General features: G+C 47.3%; 1 protein-coding gene across 2 annotated transcripts in view; it reads right to left on the reverse strand.

Moving 5' to 3' along the window:
- Window positions 1-619: 619 nt before the first annotated feature.
- mthfd1b (methylenetetrahydrofolate dehydrogenase (NADP+ dependent) 1b) overlaps window positions 620-23,749 on the reverse strand; it is a 90,054-nt gene continuing 66,924 nt past the window's right edge. For both annotated transcript variants that reach the window (XM_072494257.1, XM_072494256.1), the window contains exons 21-28: window positions 22,639-22,778; window positions 20,918-20,959; window positions 20,508-20,608; window positions 19,572-19,749; window positions 18,102-18,209; window positions 11,561-11,713; window positions 3,566-3,675; window positions 620-889 (exon numbers count right to left, since the gene is read on the reverse strand). In XM_072494257.1, the coding sequence (XP_072350358.1) occupies window positions 3,586-3,675; window positions 11,561-11,713; window positions 18,102-18,209; window positions 19,572-19,749; window positions 20,508-20,608; window positions 20,918-20,959; window positions 22,639-22,778 (812 nt within the window). In that variant the 3' untranslated portion in view covers window positions 620-889; window positions 3,566-3,585. The remainder of the gene's footprint in view (window positions 890-3,565; window positions 3,676-11,560; window positions 11,714-18,101; window positions 18,210-19,571; window positions 19,750-20,507; window positions 20,609-20,917; window positions 20,960-22,638; window positions 22,779-23,749) is intronic.

Consider the following 23,749-nt stretch of genomic DNA (forward strand, 5'->3'; position numbering starts at 1 on the left):
TGGAGGAGGTGTTGTTGTTCATTCTTACTGATTGTGATCTGTTGATGTTTATAGTTAAAAAATCTATAAGGGAGTTACTGCTCAGTAGTTTACTTGTGTGTCCTAACACCAAGTGGGTATTTTTTGTGGAAGCTTTGCAAGATTGTTCTGTGTAACTTTAATGTTGTGTTCTCAAGTTTCTTTTTTCAATAAAAGTCCTAAAAGTAATATTACTAAAGTTCCATAGTAGCTTTATTCTCCTAGTTTTTAAAATGCAAAAGAAAGGGTTATGATCAGTCAGACAATTTCCCTCTGGGATTTGACTTGCTCAGCAAGCTACGTCTGCTGTGGTCACACCCATAAATGACACATGGTGGTCAGTGGCAGCATCAGAACACAACAATTAGCAGCAAACGTGGGGAGTAATGGGCGATAATTGGAAGAGCAATCCCTTTCAGAATTTTCAAATTCACTAACCTATCTTACCGGCATTTTGACCAGTGGCTTCGGGGGCCACAGTCTGACCCACAGGGCCAGGCAAGCCTGCTCTAAACACGATCAGCTTTGAAACAACGGGAAAAAAAACCCAGATGTATGGGTGGGGATGGAGGCAATGAAACCAACAGAGGAGGAGGAAAAGTTATGAAGCCAATTGTTTATTTTGAATTAGAAACATCAGAACAGTGACAATATATTTTACCCGCACTATATATTGATTGTCAGCGTGAAATTTAAAATTTCTGTTACAGACTTGGTGCATGATCAGTCAGACCACAACATGGTAAGGCAGATTCAGGTATCACATTTTGTACCGCCAGTGTGTCCTCTAGTGCAGATATCGGTCCATCAACTGCCCTCTGGTCTTGCAGCAGCCCATCACAGCACTGGATCATTTCCAACCTCCTGGATACTGTGGGGTAGAGAAACGGTGTGAAAATTACCAGCCGCAGCAACACCTAACCCATCTAGAGTGTCCTAGCTTTGAATTTTCAATACTTGATTTTCCTTTGGTATCATAGAAGAGACAAAATGAAGTGGTAGATAAATAACTGGCATTTGCACTCGTTCTCCTCGGTGCAGAAGAGCCGGGATAAAAAGGTGTTCAGAGTCAAGAAGATTTTTTGTGAATAAGGAGGAACTGTTTCTGTGGCAGAAGGATCGTTAGCAAGAGGACAGGCATTTAATATATTTGCAGAAGAACCAGAGGTGGGGCAGCACGGTGGCGCAGTGGTTAGCACTGCAGCCCCACGGCTGCCGAGGTCCCAGGGTCGATCTCGGCTCTGGGTCACTGTCCGTGCGGAGTTTGCACATTCTCCCCGTGTCTGCGTGGGTTTCGCCCCCACGACCCAAAGATGTGCAGGGTAGGTGGATTGGCCACACTAAGTTGCCCCTTAATTGGAAAAAATTAATTGGGTACTCTAAATTTATAAAGAAAAAAAAAAAGAGGTGACACAAGGAGACTTTTAAAAATATATACAGAGGAATTAACACTAAGAATGACGCCATTTATTAACTTCCAAAAAATGAAATTGGATAAATTTCGAAGGATACAAATTCACAGGGTTGTGGAGAAAGAGTGGGAATGATTGGCCATCAAGAAGCCAGCACAGCTAGATGGGCTGAACGTCCTCTTTCTGTACTGTATCATTCCATGAATCGCAGCAAATCCCAGAGCTCTTCATATATCTATGACATTTTTTTTTGAAACGATGTTGGTTCAGGAATGATCCAATAATGACGGAGTGTTAAACACGCGCTTTGTTAAACACTGGAGTGCTGGTCTAAGTGGCAGGTGTACGTACTCGAGTGGGGCTGAAACCCACAACATTACAACAGAGGGAAAAGTGCTCCCAACTGAGGCAAGCTGACCGTTATCACAACATTCAATACTAAATCCGAAAGGTTGGTTTGGAAGCAAAAGGCCCCTGGGTCAAAGAACCAGCAGAAAGCACAATGACCCAAATGACTTCCTCCGGTGCCTGGACCAGGCTATCAATTGGTTCCGTAGCCGTCACAATTATTGAATTAATAGCCTTGTGGAACCTGAAAGTATTGCCTTGCTTTCTCTACCTCCGAGGACAGGAGGGGCCCTGCTTTGACTTGTCCAATGCACAGTATTAGAATCATTCAACTTACAGTGCAGAAGGAGGCCATCCGGCCCATTGGAAAGGGCACCCTAATTAAGCCCACGCCTCCACCCTATCCCTGTAACCCCACCTAACCTTTTGGACACAAAGGGGCAATTGAGCATGGCCAATCCACCTGACCTGTACATCTTTGGACTGTGGGAGGAAACCCACGCAGACATGGGGTGGGAACGTACAGACTCCACACAGTCACCCGAGGCCGGAATTGAACCCGGGTTCCTGGCGCGGTGAGGCAGCAGTGCTAACTGGGTAAGTCTACAGATTTAATTCCCCTCTCAAATGCACGGTTCCAGCGAGGAACCGAGATGAGGGTTTTGGCCAAGGTTGGTATCGTGACCGGTACAGGCTTGGAGGGCCGAAGGGCCTGTTCCTGTGCGGCATTGTTCTTTGTCCAGAGGCCCAGGCCAAATTTAAATTCAATTAATAAATCCAGAATAAAAAGTTTGCCTCAGTAATGGCGACCATTAAACTGTTGTTTGTTGTAAAAACCCATCTGGTTCACTAATGCCCTTCAGGGAAGGAAATCTGCCGTCCTTACCCGGTCTGGCCTACGTGTGACTCCAGACCCCACAGCAATGTGGCTGACTCTTAACAGTCCCTCACTGAAATGGCCGAACAAGACACTCAGTTCAAGGGCAAATAGGGACGGGTGACAAATGCTGGCCCAGCCAGCACGTCGCATGGAGGAATTAAAAAACGTTCCTCCTTTTAGTTGGGAAAGAACAGACAGCATTGGTCTGCTGTTTCCGTTGCTGGAGATACAGAGCCGTTGCCCTGTCCCATGAACTAGTAATGCAGACAGCGCGAGTCCATCTCCACCGTGGCAGGTGGACAATCGAAATTCCGTTCTGATAAACCTGGAACTGAAAAGCTAGTCCACAAAGCAGGTTTGATTGCTGTGTCACTGCTGTACAGCAGAAAGGAAACCCGCTGTCCTTAACCTCGCCTGGATTCCCAGACCCTACGCCATTTCCCCACAAACATTCCTAACTTCCCGGTGCCCCAGAGAACCACGCAGTTTGCATCAAAACAAAAGCAAATTCCCGCGGATGCTGGAATCGGAAACAAAAACAGAGAGAGGAGGGAGCTAGCGTTTCGTGGCAGGAGGTCTCATCGCCAGAGCCATTCAGACTCGAAACGTTCACTTGGACCTCCCGCCATAGTTTGCATCAAATCTGTGCTGCCAGTGGTTCAAACAGGTGATTCACCAACACCTTCTTAGGGGCAAAATAATGCCAGCCTTGACCAGCGTAAGGAGAGGCGGATGCAACCTTCACACTGTCTGCTTGGGTAGGACTCATCTTTCTGAAGCTTCATGATGGATGCTTCAGGACCCACTTCAGGACTTGTCAGCGTTTCAGTGAGATTCTCATGGAGTGCTGCATTGCCAGAGGTGCCATCAGCAAGTGGTGTGTGAGTGTCATGGAGTTAACCCTTACCTGTCATTCTGGTTTCAGTGTTAGAAAAGTCCATTCACTTCTTCCGTCTCTGGGTCCAAATCAATGTCGTAAAAGCAGGGCCTGGTAGGCAGTCCCGGCATGGTGCTCATCTGCATCACACACACACAGACTGACTCAGAAGATAATTCGGTACAAACACAAAGGGCCAAATGATTCATCAAAGGGAGACAGTGGTGTAGCAGCAATGTCACAGCGCCCGTAATCCAGAGGGGCCCAGGTTAAGTTCTGGGGACAAGTTCAAATCCCTCCGTAGCTGCCCTCTGAAATAACCTGCCAATGGCCTGCATTGACTCTGAAGTAGGCCATTTTCCAAGATCATATTTTTATCTCAACTCATCAAACATTCTTCATTCATTGGACTGTTTTATTGGACCGATTGGCACTGTTTATAATGTGCCCACAATGCAGAAGGGGACACCTGGATGGACATTCGTTTAAATCCCCTTCTGCACAGCTGAGAGACCTTTCATTCGAAATTGATGGAAGACCCTTGTTCTGCCCAGCAACAGCACAAAGCTGCATCTTAAAACGGCCCCCTGGCCAGGAGATCGGGATATCTGCGAGTCAAGACCCTGGCAGTGGGATATATGGCACAACTGTATTGCAAAGAATGAAATAATGTATTAATAAAATGGCCAAGGCAGGCAAAGAAACCAGAATAGGAGGAATAAAGGAAATGTATAAATTAGATTAGCGTCCCCCACACACACAGCAGGACAAAGATGACATTAACACCTCATCTAACAAACACAGAAATAAACGCATAGCACAGCCACAGACATTGGAGGTCAATTTAGTTAAGGAGACACATCAGGGGGATAATGGGAAACACATTAAAGAGGGGAAGGACACTCGGAGCAAGCACAGATAATCTCATCAACACGAACACACTCCATACAGATGCAAATTGACAAAGATGCATATTCTCAGTTTAAACCTGTCCGAGAGATCTAAATCAAAACTACCCTTTAACTATTATGTATGAGCAAATGTTCCCGCTCGAATTTGGATTCCTATAAAAATCCAGAGCGAATGTGTAATTGTCGAGATCAACGTGGGCCAAGCCACTGTTTCTGAGCCGGCTGCGTGGGTCTCCCTGAAGGCTTCAGTAATTGTACAATAAAGAACAACGCTTTGAACCTTGCCTTGAGACTCGGCCTCTTGACTGCACTGGTTCCCTACAACAACTCATTTTAAGAAATCAGCTGAACATCACCTTCTCAGGCATTGGAGGGGGGGGTTGTGGTGCGAGGTGCTGCAGAGGGTGAATGCCTCAACCTCGTCTGCGAGGCTGGGGTCAATACATTTAAAGGTGGTGCACAGGGCAGAGCCGACAAGTTAGGAGGATGAGCCGGTTATTTGAGGGGCTGGAGGACAGTTGCGATCAGTGTGGGGGGAGCACAGCCAATCACATACACATGTTCTGGTCCTGCCTGAAGTTGGGGAAGTTTTGGGGGTCGTTATTCAGCACCACTTCGGTGATCTTGCACTTGGATTTGGAGCCCAGTCCCCTGGGGGCCATATTTGGGGTGTTGGGCTTGCCGTAGTTGCTGACAGGAATCGGGCGGCACGGTAGTACAGCGGTTAGCACTGTTGCTTCACAGCGCCAGGGTCCCAGGTTCGATTCCCGGCTTGGGTCACTGTCTGTGCGGAGTCTGCACGTTCTCCCCGTGTCTGCGTGGGTTTCCTCCGGGTGCTCCAGTTTCCTCCCACAGTCCAAAGATGTACAGGTTCGGTGGATTAGCCATGATAAATTACCCTTCGTGTCCAAAAAGAATAGGTGGGGATACTGGGTTACGGGGATGGGGGTGGAGGTGTGGGCTGAAGTTCCAAGGGCCAGTGCAGACTCGATGGGCCTCCTTCTGCACTGTAAATGCTACGATTCTCCGCCCTGCGCCTCAGTATTCGGGGAGTTTCCGTATTTGGAGAAGGTTAAGGTTACCTTGGAGGGGGGGGGGCGGGGGCGGGGGGGTGAAGGGTTCCAAAAGAGATGGGGTCTGTTTATTCTTATTTTAAAGAGTTGATCACCGTCAGTTGTGGGGGAGGGGGTCTATTCTTTGAGTTTTTGGGGGTGTTGGTTGGTAGAGTGGGGGGGGGGGGGGGGGGGGGGGTCTGAATTGTTTTGGTTTATGTACAAAATGTTAAAAACAGAATAAAAATATTTTGAAAAACACCACTTTCTCAAGGGCAATTAGGGATGGATAATAAATACTGGCCCAGTCAGCGAAACCCACATCCCATCAACGAATAGAAAACAGACTGCACGATGCACAATGACTGCAGCATGATCACTAGATGCTTCCTTACTTGTATTCTCCAACCAGGGAGTGGTGACAAAACCTAACATTTCACACCGTCCTCCTTCTCTCCCCTCCTCTCGTTTCCCCCCCACCCCCTCTTCTCATTCCCTCCCTGCTCCCCTCCCCACCCCTCTTGCTCTCCCCACCTTCCCTCCCCTCGTTTCCCCTGCCTTCCCCTCTTCTCCCCTCGTTCCCCGGCTTTCCTCCCCTTTGTCCCTCTCTTCCCTTCCCTTGTTCCACCTGCTCCTCTCGTTCCCCTGCTTCTCTCTCTTCCCGATTCCCTGCCTTCATTCCCGTACCTCTTCCCTTATTCCCCATGCCTCCACATATTGTTCTCGATAGAGGCAGAGGGGCTGATTTGACCCCATACGTTGAAGCTGGGAGGCTAAATGCACAGACCACGATAAAGGCAGGAATCTGCCCAGTAAGTTAATATCAGTAAATTGCTCATCTTCAACTGTCTTTGGGGGGGGGATTCTCCCTCCCTCCTGACTGTAGGATCGAGGGGGATGGAAGAGGGTTTCTCATCAATGTACTAGCAGTAAATAGAGAATCAAAAATCCAATGTACACCGCACACCTTGTAATCTTAGAACATAGAACATTACAGCACAGTACAGCCTCTTCGGCCCTCGATGTTGCGCCGACCTGTGAAACCACTCAAGCCCATCTACACTATTCCCTTATCGTCCATATGTCTATCCAATGTCCAATACTATTGCAGGCAGGGCATTCCACGCCCTTACTACTCTCTTGAGTAAAGAACCTACCTCTGACATCTGTCCTATATCTATCACCCCTCAATTTAAAACTATGTCCCCTCGTGCTAGACATCACCATCCAAGGAAAAAGGCTCTCACTGTCCACCCTATCTAATCCTCTGATCATCTTGTATGCCTCAATTAAGTCACCTCTTAACCTTCTTCTCTCTAATGAAAACAGCCTCAAGTCCCTCAGCCTTTCCTCATAAGATCTTCCCTCCATACCAGGCAACATTCATGCTAAATCTCCTCTGCACCCTTTCCAATGCTTCCACATCCTTCCTATAATGCGGCGACCAGAATTGCATGCAATGCTCCAAATGCGGCCGCACCAGAGTTTTGTACAGCTCTTCACCTGTCATCCCTTCACCAAGTTCCCCACACCCTTCCTCGTGTAGGTGTGGGCTAGACACGACAGCAAAACTGGAGACTGAAATGCATTATGCTATGTAATAGATACAGAAAGCAGGAGCCCATTATACGATTAGTTTGGCCTGTGTCCGAGAGGTATAAAGACAGTTTTGAACAGCGGATCCAGTTTCTCAGGGATGAATAGGGAATCTCGCGTGGAATAAGTGGCATCAAGTTTAAGTTACGCCATGACTCTTAAAACAGAGAGTGTGACTTTCCTGATCCATTGTCAGTAAAAGGATACCCAGGCTCTCGCGTCACTGCCCAGACAGCTGGCTCCCTCACGCTTCAACAATGCCCATCAATCACTTTGAGCAATGGAATTAGCAAGCTTTTTAGCATGTCTGCTCGAGCCACTACCTGTCTGTCCGTGAAACAGGAGCCTCAGTCCAGATCAATTTGTGCAGCGACATTTATATCGTAACTTAACCTCCTGTCTGGTGTCATCTAATTTGCAGCTGTCTCTCCATCGCCCCCACCCACCCACCCTGGGCGAACAGCATTGTGCTTGGCCAATTAACAACTTTCTGTTCCGTTTTCTCGGTGTGGTAATTACAAGCGATTATAAGTACACAGCTCGGTTCCCAAACCACCCACTCCGGTCAGCTCATTCCTCACTGCCACTGCTCTCAATAAAACAACGTGCATTCACACAGCCCACAGTGCTTCACAGGGATTGGAATCAGAAATTATACTGAATAATGCAAGGAGATAATAGGACAGATTGCCAGTGAAAGGAGAAGTTTAAGGAGCTGAAGACATGGGCCTCCAATGGTGGAGGAGGAGGTTACGAAGGTAGGGAGGAGTGGAGTTATGTAGGGATTCAAAAACCAGGATGAGAATTTGTGTTTCGAATTCCACATTCCCATCTACCCCAGATAATCTTTTGTTCCCTTGCCTAACAAGAATCTATCTATTTTCACCTCAAAATCCACCGGCTCCGAGACAGAGTTCCAAATTCGCACAACCCTCAGAAAATAATTCACCTCATCTCCTTCCTAATCGGGCGACCCCCTAATTTTAAAACACTGCCCCCCTAGTTCTGGACTCACCCACAAGAGGGAACATCCTTTCCACATCCACCTTGTCAACACCGTTCAGGATCTTATAAACTTCAATCAAGTCACCCCCTCACTCTTCTAAACTCCAGCGTAAACTTCTTCTTCGGCGATCACTCGCTAACGAGTTTGATTGCCCACCTGAGAAACTGTGTCGCTGGCTACGGGTTTTGTGGGTCTTTTGTGTGGCTGATGAGCCCAATCCTAGAGCCACATCTTTGACCGCACACTTGGCAGGTGTTTCCGGGAGGTGGGATCGGTCCTTGGACTCTATAATCGCTGGGATTCCTTCCTCAGGCTTCTTTCCCTGGCCTCCTCTTGCCGTCTGGTGTCCTCGAAGAATTGTCCCCTTTCAATCAGGAGTTTCCTCCAAGTAGGTCTCTTCTGAACAAGGGTCTCCCAGTTGACATCTATGTTGTATTTCTTGAGGTAATCCTTCAGGGTGCCTTTGAAGCACTTCCTTTGTCCTCCTCTGGTTCAGGAGCCTTCCTTGAGCTGGAGCAAGAAGATTTGCTTTGGAAGTCGGGACTCTTGAGGCCCAGTGGAGTTGGATTTGGATGATCATGGCCTCAAAAGTGCTCTTGGCTCCTTCAAGGACACTGATGTTAGTACGCCGGTCACCCCAGCTGATGCAGAGAATAGGTCTGGCAGCGTTGATGGTACCTCTCCAGGGCTTTGAGGTGCTGTCTGTATGTTGTGCAGATTCCTGAGCCGTATGGAAGAGTTGGGAGGACCACAGTCTTGTACACGAGGATCTTGGCGTCAGCACGGCTGTCGCGTGGTCAAAGACTCTCTTCCTTAGGTGTCCGAAGGAGATGCTCGCAGACTGGATACAGTGTTGGATCTCTGCATTGATGTCAGCCTTAGAGGAGAGGTGGCTCTCCAGGTATGGGAAATGTTCCACGTTTTGTTTCTCTGTTGGTCTTGGAGGGTGAGATGGGATCTTGCCCTGGAGCGGGTTGGAAAAGAACGTTTGAGGTTGATACCGATTATTTGGGATGTTCCGCAAAAGTGTCAAGCATGGTTTGTAGATTCTCTTCTGGGAGAGTGGAGATGGCGATGTCCTCTGCATAGACGTTCCAGAGCGATGTCCTCTGCCTAGACGTTCCAGAGCGATGTCCTCTGCCTCGACGTTCCAGAGCGATGTCCTCTGCCTAGACGTTCCAGAGCGATGTCCTCTGCATAGACGTTCCAGAGCGATGTCCTCTGCCTAGACGTTCCAGAGCGATGTCCTCTGCATAGACGTTCCAGAGCGATGTCCTCTGCATAGACGTTCCAGAGCGATGTCCGTGTTGTTTTCTTCTTGGATTTCAAATCGGCTGAGGTTAAAAGGTTTTCTGTCCATCCTGTAGACAATGTCCTCCACTGGGAAGCTCGCTCTCAACAAGGTGAAGGATGGTGACGATGAGAAGGGTGGGGGCGATGCCACATCCTTGTTGGACTCCAGTCTAACCGTGAAGATTTCTGTCTGATTTCCGTCGGTGAGGAACGTCACCAACATCTTGTTGTGGAGTCGGAGAGGGATGTCGATGAATTTCTCTGGACTGCTGGCCTTTGACAGTTTCTCCCATAGCACTTCCTGATTGACTCGAGTCAGAAGCCTTGGTCAGATCGATGAAGGCCATGTAGAGTGGTTCCAAACCCCAGCGTAAACATGTCCAGCCAATCCAATCTATTTTCATAAGACAACCCACTCATTGCAAGTTTCAATCTGTTAAACCTCCTCCGCACTGCCCCTAATGTATTTAATCTATCCTTAAATACAGAGACCAAAGTCGGTATGCAGGTATAGCATGTGTTTTATTACACTATTACACAAGTTCAAACAATTGGGTTTAGTAAGTCTCACCGATTAAGTCTAAACAGCACACCTTCATCAGACTTTATAATATAGGAGCGTGGCACTGCTTGTCGTATCACTGTTGCAGCATTCGTTGTCTGACCGTGACTTTTTCTTGTGCTTGTGGTATTGATTCTGTATGTCATCCGCCTTGAAAACCGTTTTGCTTCTTTGTCTTGGAGCAAATACGAATTTGTGAAATTCGTTGGCATGACGTTTGGTTTGACTGAACAGTGTCCATGTTATGTTTCTACTCTTGGCATTGCTTTGGACTGTGCTGTTACTTTGTCCTTTTTTGTACCATGTTATACAGGTTGTTGTTATGCTCAATAACTGTTCCTTGTGGATAACTGGAGTAATTTTTGAAAGTTGTTATCGTCATCAGGTGTCCTTTGTGGTACCGGATGTTTTATTGAGCTTTGTGATTTGAGGTTTGTGTGAAGATCTGATGATTTCAGTTTCTTGCAGGTTGTTTAGAGTAAATGAGGTTTTAATTGATACGGTCTCACTGGACTCGTGTAGTTTTACTTTGATTGCTATGTTCTTTTGTAGTCGAGCTGAGATCTGTCAGTCTCGCTGTGATCTTGCACACCTCGTACGTTGATTGTGATCATATTGTCACTGTTCACATTGTCTTCTTGTTGTTGATTAAATGAGCTGGGTACACTTTCATAGTCTGCTTCTAGTTGCTCAAATAAAGTGGATAGACCTTCATAGTCTTCATGCATGGTTGTCGCTCTGGAGTCTTTAATTGCTTCCATTCTGGAGTCTGTCAACGATCTTTCTGTGGAGGCTTCCATCGCTCTCTGTGGAGACGCGCAGTGTTCTCTCGGTGGAGACGATCAGCGCTCTCTCTACAGAGTCGGTCAGTACTCTGTGTGGCGTTGTTTTCTTCTTGGCTTTGTGACAGGTTGCTGTCATCCAATGTATCAATGATCTTCCATTCCACCATGGTGTTGGATTCATCTACCATGAGTAGAGTCGTATCGCGCTTTTCAACCGTGTTGCTGAGTGATTATCATATCCAAATAACTCAGCCATGTCAGAGTAGTATTCCTCAATAAACAAATCACATTCTTCAGCTTTGGATTTGTTATTGCGATCTTCATGTTTAGTTAACAAATCATCTTCTTTAGCTTTGGATTTGTTAATGAGCTCTTCATGTTGGATGCTTGTTCCAGGGTGCTGCCGAAGTTATTTTCAACTGTTGAAATTCAGGCATTGTTCTGCCGTTCGAGGTAAACAATTTGGGTTTTGTAGCTTTAAAACTCTTATTTTTAATTTTCGGGCAGTTTCCCTTTAAGTGGGCGTGGTCTGAGTCTTCTGACGTCATGGCACTTGTGATGTCATGCGTAGTCATCGACTGTGCATGTGTAAATCGATCTTCATCCAGAGTGCGCTCTTTTTTCAACTGCGCATGAGCTTCCTGGCGCTATTTTTAAGGTTATTCCCCCTTCTTCGAAATAGTTATGCTCGGTGTACCTGACTGAATCCCTTTGAACAATTAGATCACCCCATAAACCTTTAAATTGGAAGGAATCAAAGCGCTACATCTAAACCACCCTCCCTCGTGATTTAACCCTTTTAAGCCCATTCAACACTCACCGTGCCCACGAGGGGGTACAGGAACCCGGCACCAACACTTGCCCGGATGTCCCGGATTGGCAGAACGAACCCCATTGGTGCTCCCTTCTTCTCTGGCATGTGGGATAAGGACAGATGAGTCTTGGCCATGCAGATTGGTAAATCAGCGAATCCCTGAGTGTGAAGGACAGAAGACCAGTTACATTGCGAGAGGTGGAATCGCTTTCACTCACTCACTGCTGATCTAAATACAGATCCCTGACCCTTACACCAGTCATGCTCATCACAGCCTCCGCCACCAGGTAAATGGCACTAACTATCTGCAAGAACCGTAGGACTCAATGATAATGGCACCATTTGTAACGTGTTGAGTGCATTAGCTAATTCAAGCAGTCTCCATGTCTGTAGTAATAGAGATGCGCTGCCAATCAACCGATCGAGCAGTAAAAAAAACAAACAAACAGGCAGACAGTGCAGGGATCCCTCGTGGCCGTTCCCCTTCAAAACAAGTATACCGTTTTGGATGCTGTTGGGGGGGGGGGGGGGGGGGGGGGGGGGGAGATGACCTACCGGGGGAAGGTGCTAGCGGCCAGGTCTCTGGCACTGAGTCTGGCTCTGGGGCTCAGAAGGGAAGGGGGGGAGAATAGAAAAGCAATAGTTGCAGGAGATTCAATGGTTAGGGGAATAGATAGGAGATTCTGTGGTCACGAGCGAGACTCCCGGAAGGTATGTTGCCTCCCGGGTGCCAGGGCCAGGGATGTCTCGGATCGTGTCTTCAGGATCCTTAAGGGGGAGGGGGAGCAGCCAGAAGTCGTGGTGCACATTGGTACCAACAACATAGGTAGGAAAAGGGGTGTGAAGGTAATAAACAAGTTTAGGGAGTTAGGCTGGAAGTTAAAAGCCAGGACAGACAGAGTTGTCATCTCTGGTTTGTTGCCGGTGCCACGTGATAGCGAGGCTAGGAATAGGGAGAGAGTGCAGTTGAACACTTGGCTGCAGGAATGGTGTAGGAGGGAGGGCTTCAGGTATTTGGATAATTGGAGCGCATTCTGGGGAAGGTGGGACCTGTACAAGCAGGACGGGTTGCATCTGAACCAGAGGGGCACCAATATCCTGGGAGGGAGGTTTTCTAGTACTCTTCGGGAGGGTTTAAACTAATTTGGCAGGGGAATGGGAACCGGATTTGTAGTCCAGCAACTAAGGTAGCCGATATTCAGGACGCCAAAGCGTGTAGTGAGGCAGTGGGGAAGGGAACACTGACAAAGGAGAGTACTTGCAGGCACGGAGATGGGTTGAAGTGTGTATACTTCAACGCAAGAAGCATCAGGAATAAGGTGGGTGAACTTAAGGCATGGATCGGTACTTGGGACTACGATGTGGTGGCCATCACGGAAACTTGGATAGAAGAGGGGCAGAAATGGTTGTTGGAGGTCCCTGGTTATAGATGTTTCAATAAGATTAGGGAGGGTGGTAAAAAAGGTGGGGGGGTGGCATTATTAATTAGAGATAGTATAACAGCTGCAGAAAGGCAGTTCGAGGAGTATCACCCTATTGAGGTAGTATGGGTTGAAGTCAGAAATAGGAAAGGAGCAGTCACCTTGTTAGGAGTTTTCTATAGGCCCCCCCAATAGTAGCAGAGATGTGGAGGAACAGATCGGGAAACAGATTTTGGAAAGGTGCAGAAGTCATAGGGTAGTAGTCATGGGCGACTTTAACTTCCCAAATATTGAGTGGAAACTCTTTAGATCAAATAGTTTGGATGGGGTGGTGTTTGTGCAGTGTGTCCAGGAAGCTTTTCTAACACAGTATGTAGATTGTCCGACCAGAGGAGGGGCAATATTGGATTTAGTACTGGGTAATGAACCAGGGCAAGTGATAGATTTGTTAGTGGGGGAGCATTTTGGAGATAGTGACCACAATTCTGTGACTTTCACTTTAGTAATGGAGAGGGATAGGTACGTGCAACAGGGCAAGGTTTACAATTGGGGGAAGGGTAAATACGATGTTGTCAGACAAGAATTGAAATGCATAAGTTGGGAACATAGGCTGGCAGGGAAGGACACAAGTGAAATGTGGAACTTGTTCAAGGAACAGGTGCTACGTGTCCTTGATATGTATGTCCCTGTCAGGCAGGGAAGAGATGGTCGAGTGAGGGAACCATGGTTGACAAGGGAGGTTGAATGTCTTGTTAAGAGGAAAAAGGAGACTTATGTAAGGCTGAGGAAACAAGGTTCAGACAGGGCATTGGAGGGATACAAGATAGCCAGGAGGGAACGGAAGAAAGGGATTAGGAGAGCTAAGAGAGGGCATGAACAATCTTTGGCGGGTAGGATCAAGGAAAACCCCAAGGCCTTTTACACACATGTGAGAAATATGAGAATGACTAGAGCGAGGGTAGGTCTGATCAAGGACAGTAGCAGGAGATTGTGTATTGAGTCTGAAGAGATAGGAAAGGTCTTGAACGAGTACTTTTCTTCTGTATTTACAAATGAGAGGGGCGATATTGTTGGAGAGGACAGTGTGAAACAGATTGGTAAGCTCGAGGAAATACTTGTTAGGAAGGAAGATGTGTTGGGCATTTTGAAAAACTTGAGGATAGACAAGTCCCCCGGGCCTGACGGGATATATCCAAGGATTCTATGGGAAGCAAGAGATGAAATTGCAGAGCCGTTGGCAATGATCTTTTCGTCCTGTCAACAGGGGTGTTACCAGGGGATTGGAGAGTGGCGAATGTCGTGCCCCTGTTCAAAAAAGGGGCGAGGGATAACCCTGGGAATTACAGGCCAGTTAGTCTTACTTCGGTGGTAGGCAAAGTAATGGAAAGGGTACTGAAGGATAGGATTTCTGAGCATCTGGAAAGACACTGCTTGATTAGGGATAGTCAGCACGGATTTGTGAGGGTGAAGGAATCTTTAATTTATAAGTATCTTAACCTGTCGAACTACGCCAAGTTTGGGGGAAACTTAGTTGATGAATCAAGTCCTGGCGCAATACGACAAGTTGTAAGATTTGTAATATTTATAGACTGTGTTAAGTTAGTTATTCGATTCCTTGTATTATTCGACTGTGTAAAGTTGAAGGAATTTATATCATCTCTGCTATTCGGTTATCAGTAGCACTTTGCGAATACTGGAACTCAGCAGAAATTTGCAGTATAAACTCCTCAGGTGCCAAAAAGAATTGTTTTATTTGTAGTCGCTTGATTACAATTTGAAAGTCATTTAAAAGGCAATTCGTAGACAATTCGAAGCTTTCAGAGAATTACAGACATTATCTTTCTTTGCTTAGGCAGACAGCTCGAAAGTAACTTTTTAAAGGTCAAAGTCTGGCAATGAAACATGAAGAGAGAGAGAAAGCTAATCTTCAGCTAAACTCAAACTCAAAGTCAAAAGTGGACTAACATCACTGACACAGACTGTTAAACTGACAACCCCCAAAAGACATAAACTAAAATGGAGACTAGAATCAAAGGACAAAACTGACTAAACTAAACACTAAAACAAAACTTAAGCCACAAAGACAATACTCACAAAGACAACAAAACCCAACCTAACCTAAAATGGCCGGGAGAAACTTTTTAGTTATACACTTTCATATCTGTCTTAAGTCATCTAATTACACCCCAATATAATCCTAATTGGTTTGGGTTAGACTCAAACACATTTGATTTGATGGCAAGCCGTCCATCTTCAATGTGCAACATCAGCTTTTCTGACCTAGCTGTTATCTGCATTGTGAATAATGGTGCCTTCATGTTGCTGTGTATTCAATCCCTTGGCCTTGACAATTAGCACAAGCAGTGTCAAATTGTTTTGCAACTGTGCTTTTTTTAATGTCACACTGTCTTTGAAAATATGCATTTGCCAGAACAACGGACTTCAGTATAAGTGAATTATGCTGTATAAATGGGTATTAAAAACTGGGGCTCAACATTTATGCTTAAACAGCTATCTTTTACCTATACTAGTTGTATTTGAAATACTTGGCTTCTACAGAGGGGTAGGTCTTGCCTTACAAGTCTTATTGAATTCTTTGAGGAGGTGACCAAGCATGTGGATGAAGGTAAAGCAGTGGATGTAGTGTACATGGATTTTAGTAAGGCATTTGATAAGGTTCCCCATGGTAGGCTTATGCAGAAAGTAAGGAGGCATGGGATAGTGGGAAATTTGGCCAGTTGGATAACGAACTGGCTAACCGATAGAAGTCAGAGAGTGGTGGTGGATGGTAAATATTCAGCCTGGATCCCAGTTACCAGTGGCGTACCGCAGGGATCAGTTCTGGGTCCTCTGCTGTTTGTGATTTTCATTAATGACTTGGATGAGGGAGTTGAAGGGTGGGTCAGTAAATTTTCAGACGATACGAAGATTGGTGGAGTTGTGGATAGTGAGGAGGGCTGTTGTCGGCTGCAAAGAGACATAGATAGGATGCAGAGCTGGGCTGAGAAGTGGCAGATGGAGTTTAACCCTGAAAAGTGTGAGGTTGTCCATTTTGGAAGTACAAATATGAATGTGGAATACAGGGTTAACGGTAGAGTTCTTGGCAATGTGGAGGAGCAGAGAGATCTTGGGGTCTATGTTCATACATCTTTGAAAGTTGCCACTCAAGTGGATAGAGCTGTGAAGAAGGCCTATGGTGTGCTCGCGTTCATTAACAGAGGGATTGAATTTAAGAGCCGTGAGGTGATGATGCAGCTGTACAAAACTTTGGTAAGGCCACATTTGGAGTACTGTGTACAGTTCTGGTCGCCTCATTTTAGGAAGGATGTGGAAGCTTTGGAAAAGGTGCAAAGAAGATTTACCAGGATGCTGCCTGGAATGGAGAGTAGGTCTTACGAGGAAAGGTTGAGGGTGCTAGGCCTTTTCTCATTAGAACGGAGAAGGATGAGGGGCGACTTGATAGAGGTTTATAAGATGATCAGGGGAATAGATAGAGTAGACAGTCAGAGACTTTTTCCCCGGGTGGAACAAACCATTACAAGGGGACATAAATTTAAGGTGAAAGGTGGAAGATATAGGAGCGATATCAGAGGTAGGTTCTTTACCCAGAGAGTAGTGGGGGCATGGAATGCACTGCCTGTGGAAGTAGTTGAGTCGGAAACATTAGGGACCTTCAAGCAGCTATTGGATAGGTACATGGCTTACGGTAAAATGATATAGTGTAGATTTATTTGTTCTTAAGGGCAGCACGGTAGCATTGTGGATAGCACAATGCTTCACAGCTCCAGGGTCCCAGGTTCGATTCCCGCTTGGGTCACTGTCTGTGCGGAGTCTGCGAGTCCTCCCCGTGTCTGCGTGGGTTTCCTCCGGGTGCTCCGGTTTCCTCCCACAGTCCAAAGGTGTGCAGGTTGGGTGAATTGGCCAATGATAAATTGCCCTTAATGTCCAAAATTGCCCTTGGTGTTGGGTGGAGGTGTTGAGTTTGGGTAGGGTGCTCTTTCCAGGAGCCGGTGCAGACTCAAAGGGCCGAATGGCCTCCTTCTGCACTGTAAATTCAATGATAATCTATGATTAATCTAGGACAAAGGTTCGGCACAACATCGTAGGCCGAAGGGCCTGTTCTGTGCTGTATTTTCTATGTTCTATGTTTAATCACAGCCTTTCGGCCCATCTACATCCTTCTTTGCTCCTGTTCTCTCTGACAAGCACCATACTGGCTTGGGTCGGCCCTGGGAGGGACAGACTAGATTGAATCACAGAATCATCGGAGACACAAGATGCTACTAATTTAGCCCAGGGCTGGGAGGACATAGAACATTACAGGCCCTTCGGTCCATGATATTTTGCCGATCACTTATCCTAATCTAAGATCAAGCTAACCTACACCCCTTCAATTCACTGCTGTCCAAGAGTCCCTTTAATGTCCCTAATGACTCTGACTCCACCACCTCTGCTGGCAGTGCATTCCACACACCCACCACTCTCTGTGCAAAGAACCTGCCACTGACATCTCCCCTATACCTTCCTCCAATCACCTTAAAATTATGTCCCCTCGTGACAGCCATTTCTACCCTGGGGAAAAGTCTCTGGCTATCCACTCTATCCATGCCTCTCATCATCTTGTACACCTCTATCAAGTCACCTCTCTGCCTTCTTCGCTCCAGTGAGAAAAGCTCGAGCTCCCTCAATCTTTCTTCATAAGACATGCCCTCCAGTCCAGGCAGCATCCTGGTAAATCTCCTCTGTACCCTCTCCGAAGCATTCACATCTTTCCTATAATGAGGCGACCAGAACTGGACACAATATTCCAAGTGTGGTCTAACCAGGGTTTTATAAAGCTGCAACAAAACCTCACGGCTCTTAAACTCAATCCCCCCGTTAATGAAAGCCAACACACTATACGCCTTCTTAACAACCCTATCAACCTGGGTGGCAACTTTGAGGGATCTATGTACGTAGACCCCAAGATCCCTCTGTTCCTCCACACTTCCAAGAATCCTGCCTTTAACCCTGGTATTCAGCATTCCTGAATGGTCACGATCTGTACTTGGTAACGTGTTCAACTGGCCTATACCATTCTGAGTGTGGTCGGTGGGGGTGTGACAGTGCTTGACCAGCTCTCTTACCTGTTTGGTATAAACCTCCACTTTGTACTGTGCCTCAGGGCTGAGCTCCACATCAGCTGCACCATAGATTTTCTGGGCAATGGTTCGGATTTTGTCCACAATGGGGAGCTTTATAAAACAAACAGATCGCAGTTAAAGACTCTTTTGATAAAAGGTGCAGATTTTAAAATGCGTGGAGACAAGAGATAAGTGAACACCTCTGACAACGTTCTTTGTCGGGGCTCTGAACACAAAAGGAACAGGGCGGCACGATGGCACAGTGGTTAGCACTGCTGCCCCACAGTGCCAGGGTCCCGGGTTCAATTCCCACCTTGGGTGACTGTGCGGAGTCTGCACGTTCTCCCAGTGTCTGCGTGGGTTTCCTCCGGGTGCTCTGGTTTCCTCCCACAGTCCGAAGATGTGCAGGTTAGGTGGGATTGGCCGTGATCAATTACCTCTTAGTGTCCAAAGGTTAGGTGGGGTTACTGGGATAGGGCAGGGGGTTGGGCTTAGGTAGGGTGCTCTTTCGAAGGGCCGGTGCAGACGCAATGGGCCGAAATGGTCCCCGTCTGTAGTCCCAACAAATAGTTACTTAAACAAAACAAACCAGCAGTTGGACCCATTGCTGCACTTTCTGTTCTAAATCCACTGACCTTCCCCAGTAACACCCATTCCTTTAGCCCCGGACTGAAATGCTTCCTAAAACTTTGTATCTTACTCCTAACTTCCTCAACAGAATGCTATGGTTGGAAGCAAAGTTAATGCACCGACTCTGTCAATATTGAGTTGGATACAATCTGAAGAAAGAAAATCCAGGCACCACTTCTTGATCTTCAGCAGTATTGATACCATCACCCAATCCAATCCTTTAGAGTTTAATTGGAAGAGCCATGACAAGAGGCTGAGCACTGCCCATCTCCTGACCACCTCAAGTCCTCTCCGCCATGTGCAGGGCTCCGGAGTGCAATGGCATGCTCACAATGCTGCCTGGTTTTATCGAATCACGGATACAATAAGTAACGATTATCAGCATCTTTAGTTTTCTTCACCTTTCCAAATAACTGAAGCATCTTTCCAAATAACTGACCCCCATCCCGGGCTGACCAGGGAGTATAACAGCTGCCCCGAGGCTCCCCATCATTTATATCCGGAGGACAAATAAACATGAAAATAATTTTCTTTCCATGATTGAGTAAATTGCGTTTAATTGTCTGCAGGGGAGGGGGGGGGATTACCTGTGGATTCACTTGTGATGGGACACAGACCAAAAACCTGGAGATTGACAGGGTTTTGTTGGGTAAGGGCTGTGGAGCCAAGGCAGGTAGATGGAGCTCAGATAAGGTCAGCCATTGTCTAACTGAGTGTTGTCACGGGCTCAAGGAACTGAATAACTTCTGCTTATATGTTGCGTTTGAAATTTCACCCAGTTACTCTTTGCAGCAAAAGGATGTTTGCCCAAAGACAACAAGCAGCAGCAAAATGAATTTGTACCTCCAAAGGGTAGAGGAATTTGAAGTCACTCTCCTGCTGAGAAGCTCTCTGTACAGCTTTGGCCAAGTCCACAGCTCCCAGCCCTCCTTCAGCCCAGTGGGTGCATTTCACAGCATCAAACGCGCCCATCTCCTTGGCCGTGCTGCAAACCAGGTCGAGTTCGGCTTCGGTGTCTGATCTGTCGGACGGAAGGAACAGCTGTTAACACAGTGCAACTCTGATCAAAGCAGAAAAGATCAGGCGGCAGAGAACTGGATATTCAAAATCACAGGCGGTATGGTGGTTAAGCACTGCTGCCTCACGGCGCCAGGTACTCGTGTTCGATTCTGACCTCGGGTGACTATCTGTGCGGAGTCTGCACGTTCTCCCCGTGTGCGCGTGGGTTTCCTCCGGGTGCTCCGGATTCCTCCCACAGTCCAAAGATGTGCAGGTTAGGTGGATTGGCCATGCTGAAATTGCCCCTTCGTGTACAAAAAGGTTAGATTGGGTTACAGGGCTAGGCCTGGGTAGGGTGCTCTTTCAGAGGGTCAGTGAAGACCCGATGGGCCGAATGGCCTCTTTCTGCACTGTAGAGATTCTATAGATTCCAAGTCTGACAAGTCTTGTAACAGCAAGATATCAATGAACGTGGCCTATACAGAACAATAGTCTGCACCCTCACCTCCCAGCAGTAGCGGCATACACAAGTACACCCCCCCCACCTCCCAAGAAATTCTCACAAGTTGACTATTCACATCTTTAAGTTCCGCTAGGCCAGGCAGGCAACGCCAGGGTTTAACATGTCATTTGAAGGGTAGCACCTCTATCAATGCAGCAACGTATTTCGTGCTGCAGTGGAGAGTCTGTCTCAGTTCCTGCTCACTTTGTAGAGCAGTCTCAAACTACCCCCCCCCGCAATGCCTCGTCTGTGAACGCTCTTAAGGGGTGAATGCTTACTTGAAGCCATTGACTGCCACCACCACTGCAACTCCGAACATGTTTGCGTTCTCGATCTGCTTACGGAGGTTACTGCAGCCTTTCGCCAACAAGTCCAGGTTCTACACAAAATAGAGGAGAGCTCACAGTCTGGATCGAATAACTCTGTCGCTCAGAAAAGATGGAGAGTGAACTTATCAGCAATTCTGTGGCCTGATTAATCCAGCGTCTGTTTAAAGTTCAACCCTCTCATTTGTAAGACATTGCACGCTGATAGCATTAACTCAAGAACGTTTAAACACTTTAACCTCTACCCACTTCAAATTGTCCCAATTCCCTTTGCCCATCCCAAGAAACTCCAATTTGTTCACCCTTGTCTGCCGAGAGGCCTCAAACCTGGACACGGAGAAATGTAATCCATCAGAATTTACCTCTTCAATATATTCCTTCGGCAGGGGAACGCCTGCTGTCACCTACAATAAAAATGTTAAAACTTGTTTAGAAATATGGCCATGAGACCAAGATTTGTATTTCATCACCAAAGTCCAAATTGCCCCAAAGCACTCTGCAGTCAATCAAGATAATCTGTGAAACGGACTCACTGCTGGGGGAGAAACAACCGCCAATTTGAGAATAAAAAGTTCTCTAAAAACAGCAGTGAGATGATAATCATACCATTTGGTTTTTTTTAAAGTGATGTTCAGGGATATACTTTGGGCAGAAACACTGGGGAGCTCTCTCCACATCCTCTTTGAAATAATGCAATAGAATCCATGATGTCTCTCAGCAGAAAGACAGCACCACAGACAGTGCAGTTTTCCCCCAGTACTGCACTAGATTTTCCACTCCAGTTTCTGGAGTGGGGTTTAAACCTAGGGCCTTCTGGCTCGGAGACGCGCGTGCTCCCCCCCCCCCCCCCCCCCCCCCCGAGACATATTTATAAACGCTATTAAAACCGCTTTTCTGATAAAGCAGCACTTCGGGGTTATGAGCTTAACCCCTTCACTGCTGACTGTCACCCTTGCAGGCTGCTCACAAGCCAAGAATTCTATTAAATCCCAAACTGAGCATTCAACCTTAGTCTCCATCACAAAGGTCACCAAATTCCACCTCATTAATATTCACTCATCATCTGCATCTTCCTCAGTTCACGTGTCGCTGAAACCCTCATTCACACCTTTATCACCAGCACACCCGACTATCCCAATGCTTTCCAGGCCATTCTCTCATCCTAATCCTCCTGTTAATCTCCTCTAAATCTCAGCTACCCAGCACCATGTCTCAGTCACCCCCACTGTGCTCATCGATTGTCGGTCTGGCAATGCCTTGATTTTAAAATCTTCAATCTCCAGTTTCAATCCCTCCATTGCCTCATCCCTCCCCTCCTCGGTGACCTCCTCCTTCTAGCGCAGGAATACCGCTGAATTCTCCATTCCTCTGACCTCTCCATCGTGAGCACCCAGCGCCATGCTCACCTCAGCCCACCGGTGGCAGCCGTGCCAGACTCCACTCACTGCTATTCCCTCCTCGAGTCCCCTCTCCAGCTTTAAGGCACTATTCATGGGCGGCAGGGTAGCACAGTGGTTAGCACTGTTGCTTCACAGCGCCAGGGACCCGGGTTCGATTCCTGGCTTGGATCACTGTCTGTGCGGAGTCTGTACGTTCTCCCCGTGTCTGTGTGGGTTTCCTCCGGGTGCTCCGGTTTCCTCCCACAAGTCCCGAAAGATGTGCTTGTTGGGTGAATTGGACATTGTGTTAATGCAAGCCTACTTGTGACACTAATAAAGATTATTATTATTTAAAACCCACCGTCTGTGGCCAGTCTTTCTGTGGGCATGTTAGGTTGCATCGCAGATCTGGGGAAAAGCCAATAACCATATTAAACCTCACAGCCGTGTTGATGCCGCCGCGTCAAAACTTCTAAAATTGGGCTGTTCGGCCGGGAAAGGCATCGTGAGCTGGAGTGTGCAGCTCGCACTGCCATGTGGCTATTTTCACAATGACCTCAAGTAGCTGCCTGAAATGTCCCCCAAGAGATCGAGTGAAATGGTCAGTATCTCTGGGATCACTGACCATTTATTTCCCTTACACCTCGACGATGTTATTCTACGCTAAAGACAGTACAAAAACAAGTCCCGCTTGTCGCTCTTACCGTGGGTCCACCGCCGTGCATTTTCAGAGCCCTCACCGTGGCAACCAGCACGACTACATGAGGACGCAGGCCCGAGTACCTGCACTTAATGTTGAAGAACTTCTCCATTCCGATATCAGCGCCAAATCCCGCCTCGGTAACTATGTGCAAACAGGAAAATAAAGGAGGCCCGTGGATCGTGAGAAATACACCAAATGAAAAGAGAAATGGGGAGATACATCAGATCAGTGGACATGAGACCAGGAGTTTATAAACCGACGTCATGCGTGAAAGGTTCAGGGCAGCACGATGGTGCAGTGGCTAGCACTGCTGCCTCACGGTGCTGAGGTCCCAGGTTCGATCCCGGCTCTGGGTCACTGTCCGTGTGGAGTTTGCACATTCTCCCCGTGTCTGCGTGGGTTTCGCCCCACAACCCAAAGATGTGCAGGGCAGGTGGATTGGCCGCGCTAAATTGCCCCTTAATTGGAAAAAATGAATTGGGTACTCTAAATCCGGAACGTGGCGACTAGGGGCTTTTCACAGTAACTTCATTGCAGTGTTAATGTAAGCCTACTTGTTACAATAAAGACTGCTTATTTATATTTAAAAATACGCGTGAAAGGTTCTCCCTTCTGATGTCAAGGCCGGTTTGAGTAAATAGCAGTGCTGCAGCAGCAGTTTCCGGCCACCAAGCAGTGTTGGTTGTGAGACGTGCCGACGATCCACAGCACCAAACTGACGGTAAATCTGCCTGGTCTACCCCCGACGGTAAATCTGCCTGGTCTACCCCCGACGGTAAATCTGCCTGGTCTACCCCCGACGGTAAATCTGCCTGGTCTACCCCCGACGGTAAATCTGCCTGGTCTACCCCCGACGGTAAATCTGCCTGGTCTACCCCCGACGGTAAATCTGCCTGGTCTACCCCCGACGGTAAATCTGCCTGGTCTACCCCCTCTGAACCATCATCTTACTGAAGTACGGAGCAGGTTTGACGGGACGAACGACCCATTCCTACTTCTTACGTGGTTATGACTTAGAAGAGCATGTCAAAACACAAAATGGTGCAATTGACAAGTTCCTACCACCCGATCAGATTCTTTGAGTTTAAGATGCTTAAAGGAGTTGGATAGGA

The sequence above is a fragment of the Scyliorhinus torazame genome, chromosome 2 (assembly GCF_047496885.1).
Source record: "Scyliorhinus torazame isolate Kashiwa2021f chromosome 2, sScyTor2.1, whole genome shotgun sequence".
In the NCBI taxonomy this organism is placed as follows: Eukaryota; Metazoa; Chordata; class Chondrichthyes; order Carcharhiniformes; family Scyliorhinidae; genus Scyliorhinus; species Scyliorhinus torazame.